General features: G+C 31.8%; 1 protein-coding gene across 1 annotated transcript in view; it reads left to right on the plus strand.

Annotated features, from left to right (window-relative positions):
- Window positions 1–3,833: 3,833 nt before the first annotated feature.
- The window catches only part of LOTGIDRAFT_172857 (hypothetical protein), a gene marked incomplete at both ends in the record, with an annotated part of 7,960 nt that continues 4,614 nt past the window's right edge, over window positions 3,834–7,179 (plus strand). The window contains 2 exons of the mRNA XM_009050040.1: window positions 3,834–3,900; window positions 5,676–5,820. Coding sequence (XP_009048288.1) covers window positions 3,834–3,900; window positions 5,676–5,820 — 212 coding nt within the window. The remainder of the gene's footprint in view (window positions 3,901–5,675; window positions 5,821–7,179) is intronic.

Genomic DNA, 7,179 nt, shown 5'->3' on the forward strand with positions numbered 1-7,179 from the left:
TTATGAAAGCAGACTGTCTATAAGCTTTTATCTCGGTCCTGCGTTTAGTTGACTGCATATATAAACAGGTTTCAAGAAACGTTTTGTTTTTGTTTTCGGTTACCTGATAAATAAGTGTTTAGTAAAAACAACACGTTTTGGAATACAACCAGTAAATTGACTATTAAACTGGAAGTCTGTAAAGATTTATCATATTGGTTTATAATATCGTCATGCCGACCATAAAAGTTTAGAATTGAGACTTCAATGTATAAGGCTACAGAACTGTAAGTAGATCAAAATGACTAACTTAATGGTTGAATATAATTAGATATCTTGTGTTACACAGTAAATATAAATTATTTGTTAAAACAGATTTGTCATTCGTGTATACCGAGACAACGTTGCTCAAGTGGTGTTCACGTGGTAATTAGGACCATTCACTTAGCATGACACATAATCCATGCAGATTCATTGTCAATTGTATAACCCTCTTGCGAACAATATTTTTGGTCTTATTTTACACTGTTCTGTCTCATTCTGTGAGAGTTTATTGATGCCCTTGATAACCCGTTGCTGCAGGTTTGATCGGCTAAATTTGATAAACGATAGTTATGGTAGTTCAACGACGTTTTATCAGGATTAATTACCCGTAACTTACATCTCGCAGTTTCAAAACCGTTCGGAAGGTTAGCTAGAAATAAAACCTGCCTGGAGAACGGATACAGTTATTACTACCTCAACATTCATCATTTTGATTAATTTCACAATTTCATGATGGCTTGATTACCCATCTCGTTCAGTTTGGCGCCATTTATATCGCTGATGGCTAATATAGAATGTAAAAGGCGGGGGTTCAGCCGACCCCCCTCAATCAATTCTGGCTTTCATGTCTTCTATATTGTCAGATCTTATGTAAACATACAGAATAATGTTTGTTAAAAATATCAGATATCTGACTGAGAAACTATTTACAAGGAAACATGTCAAGTATTGCTCGAAAGCAATTGAACACAAAAGAAATGATTATTTATAACCTGATGAACATCGTCCGTCGTTCAAACCAAGGTTACACACAGCAGTACAACACAAGAACATCAGAATGTAAAACGTGTGGTCGCTCAAAAGGCTGAAAGTCCACACAGCAGTGAATTCATAGCAATTGCAACTTCAAAAATAGTGGGCGTATAACAAAAGTGTACAAACAATATATTTTTACTGTCAAACAAGTTGGAAGTTATATCTCTATATTACATTCTGTTATACAATTCTTAATTCTTCTGTTCTGTTCTGTTCAGTTTACATGTATCTATAGAAATTTTAAATCGATCACAAATAAATATTTTGGGTGTTATTCATATCAGTTTTATTATTTTAGAACTTTTAAAATCAAAGAATATGAAGGTGTAAATCTTGGGGAATATTGAAGTAAAATCCTGTAAAAACACCAATACTCTCTCCTTGTTGCAAGACGACCAACTCTCAGTTATAAAAACACCAAAATATATTCAGTAACCAAACTGACTCTTGAATACCGAGCTTTAAAATACTTACACCCACGGGCTTATATCTGTCCATATAAAATTCAAATAATTTTAACTGTAGGATTATAAAAAACGTGTGTTTCCATGGTAACCTATTATCACGGATTGAAAGAAATTAAAGGAATTATAAATATTAAGTAGAACTGATAATCGGCCGCCAGTCTCTTTGTCTGTTTTCCAATTACAATATGTGGTTTAGTATTACGTGAAGAATGTCTGTTTAATGTTGAATACCAACCGACTCAAAAAGGCAACATTGATCCAACCCGAATATTATATTCAGCCTTGGTTGTATGATGGAAAACTTCCTTGTGACTGGTTTCATAATAAATAAACCAGGTACTGACGAACCCGAAATCAGTAACAACATTTCATAATGACAAAAGATATCAGTGTCTAGAAGAGTAGGCATACCCAACCTGTAAGAAGATAAGAAGATAATCTATTTTTAACCTAGAGCATACAGATAATTTAAAAAATAATAATGTGTTTTGTGTATTTTGTATTTGTTATGGCCCTCTCTTGATATGTAACATAGCTTGATTGATGTATAATTGAATTATAATTCATGGCTATCAAAACTGCTAAATCACTCAAAGATGAACGTTAAGAATAAAACTTTGTTATATCAATAGAAATAAATAACGAATTCATTCTAAAGGAGAAAACTATGTTCATGCGAATTCAGGTATTATGATTGACTGTTTGAATGTTGAGTGTTTAAGTCGATGCTGGATTGAAGGTTTGATGCAATGCAGGCCACTGGTTCTGTTTGAATTATAGAAACGGTCATATATAGTTATAATAATCCATTATTCCATGATTTGTCTTCTTGTGTTCTTCCAAGTAATAACTGCAGTATTTTCTATAGTAACATGACAGCATGGCGCCAGGATTTTTATAAATTCATGATTAATCATCACCAGTAGGGACATCATATAAATCATTATAATATTTATTAGCTTGAAGATCCTACTACAAGGACAATTATATTTATATATTAGTGTAACTATTATTACCAAGGCAGCTAATCTTCCACCGTGTTTTAAAGTTCAGTTATCTTGATTACAAACCACAGTAGCCGACTTTCTTGTTAGTTATTGTTTTTTAAATGCAGTGATTTGATTTGATTGCACGCTAGTGAATACAACCAATCAATGAATTGGTCGAATATGTGAACTTCCAGTAGAGACTCCACATGGTTAACAATGTAATCTGAAATGTTTTACAATCATATGAGTAACGTTTAACAGTAAAACATTAGTTCAGTGTGGTCTGACAATATCTGTATTTTCATCCTAACACTTCTATCTGTGAAACTAATTCTGACAAAGTAAATTCTGATTTTAGTTGGCTACTAGTTTAAATTCTCACGAGGAGAATAGGTATGTTGAATTATAGATGAATCTTGAACACTCTCAGAAAGATGGTGTCAACAGCATTATTATTTTTCTTCCAGAAAAAACTGATTTTAATTACTGAAACACTTACGCGACTTTTTACGTATTACTGCCAGCTTAATATAGTTAGAAGTAGAAATGGAAGACTAATAGTGTTATGAACTCTCTGACAAACCTCAATTTTTAGTTTATAACTTCATAAAAAAACGTCACCCCTCTTAACTGCTAGTTGATTATTGCAAAGTAGGGTTAAGTATAAAAGTTGGTTCAGGAATGTATACTTTGGACACACAAAGCAATATAGAAAATTCTGCCTGTCTTCGCCTATGATAAATGAATTCATACAATGCCCAACTGAGAAAAGAAAGGGCTTTATTTACTCCTTCCTTACCAACCAACCAACCAGAGATATTTTATTATATACAGCCTGTAGCACTTAAGGTCTATAAATAATCTCCTCTATATAAGGTATATATAACATAAATCGAGAGAATCTTATACTTTAATCATCAGCTTAGAAAAGGAAATTATACGTCAATATTTTGACAGTGTTTCCTGATGGGTTAAGAAAGGAAAATTCAGACGAAGCCATACAGAATTCCACTTCAATATTCCACAAGATAAACACAAACTATTTACACTTTCATATTCTTGAAAACCATTTTGATTTTAATCGTTCTAAAATAATAAAACTGATACGAATAACACCCAAAATATTTATTTTTGATCGATTTACTGTCAAGACAGATGTAAGACTCTTTAAAATTTCTATAGATACATGTAAACTGAAACTGATTTATTCAATCATAACTCCGTAAAGATAATAATATTCTGAAATTATTTTTAAATCTTTACCAGGTCCAGCATTATCCCGTGTAATAATTTTACAATGGAAGATAACACTGTAAAAATGACATTAACATTACAAATAACAGCACCATTTAGTAATAGAGAGGGGGTATACATGGAACCTTCAGGTATTCCTTTTTTTCTTTAGAATATTAATGACAATTAGGAAACATCTTCTACAATATCTAAGCTATACGTCAGGTACATGGACTAACTTTACGTAAATACACACTTTTCTGTGCAGACATATTTTATGTTACTACCGCCTGTGCCAGAGTTGTCAACATATAATCTGATACGGAAACGTTTACAGGAAATTGCTGATGTAAAATCAATGACGGAAAGAAAGCCAAATCAACTGAACGTTCAAAATGACAAATTAATGTAAGAACGTGAATGATGCGAAGACATCGTTAGACTGAGACAAATTCTACAAAATCGAGTGGAAAAAACAGTTGATATATAATCAATCGCTGATTAATCTACAGTGGAAAATTCTTAACGTTAAAATGTTACTGCGTTGTTAATATGATTGACTGATTCAAGTAGAAAATGTTTCACAATGTTTCACATGATGTTAATAGAAGTTTTATTACTATCATATTTTAATCGACTTAAACCTGAATTTAAACAATTCACTGCTTCTCATCAATTTCAGTTTATTGAGTCATAATAACAAACTACTAAAAACACAAAAAACACTTAAACGTTTAATAATCGCCAAACTCATAAAGATTGTCAAATATAGCAGAAAATTGACATTTGTTGCATGATCGAGATAAATAAAGAAGATAATTTAGAGCATTTTATAGTGAATGTCATCTAACCCCATATTAAACAGCAGTTTTAGGTCCGTTTCCTTTAGACCAGAAACCTCTCCTTTTATAATTGTTATTATTGTAGGTTGGAATCTCTGCCTTGGTGATTGTAGGCCAGAAACCCCTGTAAAATGTACTTAAAAGCTTTCGGTACGTAAGGACGTACACGTAATAAGTCATTTCTAGAAAAAGGATAAAATATGTTGTCGCCATGTCGGAGATTTCTTCTAAAAATGATAGATAATAATCATACGATATAATGAATCCACGGAGTTATTAATGCTGATATAGCTTATTGACATCACTTAAACATATTCAAGATTAAAAAATGAATATTGAATACCAATTTCTTATTTTCTTGACTCCATTTATTAAAATGAAGTATATCTATCTAGAATAATGTTTAAGATAGTTTCAGCGAATCTTATCGAGTATCGTCTAGATAGTGTTGGTAAAAACAGATTCTGTTGGTTGAAGGTAGATATAGTGGTTTAAAATGCTCACAAAAATCGTCAATTTATCATACTTGTTGTTTTTCTCAACAATAATATTTATAATGAGCTATGTAGAAGTCAGTAGGTCTGACATACCATAATCTATCGTAATATTTGTCCCTGAAGAGTTGTTCTACTAACTGTGACGTATTTCAGAGAACGGAGCATCAACACAGATTCATGTACACTAAAAACTCGAGAATGTAGATATCCATTTGCTTCAGTAATTAAAGTCTTATTATATGATATTTGATTTGAATTCGTTGAACGAAGGTTACACTTTATCAAACTTTTAATACGAAATATGTTTTCCACAATATGCCAGTTTTGTTTATACCTATGTTCTGTCGAAATTCCCTTACAACCTGGCCATTCTATTGGTCAAATGTCTTGTATATTTGCTAACTGATAGTCATGGTAACTCTCTTGTCGAAAACATTCATCGTACAGAATTCCTCTATGCCATGTCTGTCCAACGAAAAGAAAATATTTTCACTTCATTGAAGACGAAGCCTTCACTATCAACAGAGCCATACGATTTACAGGTTAACGTAGAACCAAGTTGAACTAAGAACTGTTTCTATATTTCAGCAGTAACAGCCTACAAAACATGTCCTAATAATCCACAGGCTGAAATAGAACGATGTTTGAATATGACCGGTATACAACCTGAAGCTGATATGGTGGCGGGGACAAAAATTATTGGTGATACACAACGTACACGGCGGATCTGTAGGTAGGTTCAAGGGAGGTAATTCATATTAGAGAGTTATGTTCACCCGATCTAATAACTTTGCATCATTATTTTAAACTTTTGGAATACAACTGAAAGACAAGTAATGTGATGTTTTCAGTGTTATAATCTAGCAAACATGTTACCCTTGTATTTTTCTGTTGTAGAGATGGTACATTAGATAAAGCTATTCACTGTCTAGAGAATATATTTAATATCTGTATTTTAACCTTGTAGAGATGAGACTCTAGATAAAGCTATTCACTGTCTAGAGAATATATTTAATATCTGTATTTTAACCTTGTAGAGATGGGACTCTAGATAAAGCTATTCACTGTCTAGAGAATATATTTAATATCTGTATTTTAACCTTGTAGAGATGGGACTCTAGATAAAGCTATTCACTGTCTAGAGAATATATTTAATATCTGTATTTTAACCTTGTAGAGATGGGACTCTAGATAAAGATATTCACTGTCTAGAGAATATATTTAATATCTGTATTTTAACCTTGTAGAGACGAGACTCTAGATAAAGCTATTCACTGTCTAGAGAATATATTTAATATCTGTATTTTAACCTTGTAGAGACGGGACTCTAGATAAAGTTATTCACTGTCTAGAGAATATATTTAATATCTGTATTTTAACCTTGTAGAGATGGGACTCTAGATAAAGCTATTCACTGTCTAGAGAATATATTTAATATCTGTATTTTAACCTTGTAGAGATGAGACTCTAGATAAAGCTATTCACTGTCTAGAGAATATATTTAATATCTGTATTTTAACCTTGTAGAGATGGGACTCTAGATAAAGCTATTCACTGTCTAGAGAATATATTTAATATCTATATTTTAACCTTGTAGAGATGGGACTCTAGATAAAGCTATTCACTGTCTAGAGAATATATTTAATATCTGTATTTTAACCTTGTAGAGACGGGACTCTAGATAAAGCTATTCACTGTCTAGAGAATATATTTAAGATCTGTATTTTAACCTTGTAGAGACGAGACTCTAGATAAAGCTATTCACTGTCTAGAGAATATATTTAATATCTGTATTTTAACCTTGTAGAGATGGGACTCTAGATAAAGCTATTCACTGTCTAGAGAATATATTTAATATCTGTATTTTAACCTTGTAGAGACGGGACTCTAGATAAAGTTATTCACTGTCTAGAGAATATATTTAATATCTGTATTTTAACCTTGTAGAGACGAGACTCTAGATAAAGCTATTCACTGTCTAGAGAATATATTTAATATCTGTATTTTAACCTTGTAGAGATGGGACTCTAGATAAAGCTATTCACTGTCTAGAGAATATATTTAATATCTGTATTTTAACCTTGTAGAGACG

This window comes from Lottia gigantea (assembly GCF_000327385.1).
Source record: "Lottia gigantea unplaced genomic scaffold LOTGIsca_143, whole genome shotgun sequence".
NCBI classification, from domain to species: Eukaryota; Metazoa; Mollusca; class Gastropoda; family Lottiidae; genus Lottia; species Lottia gigantea.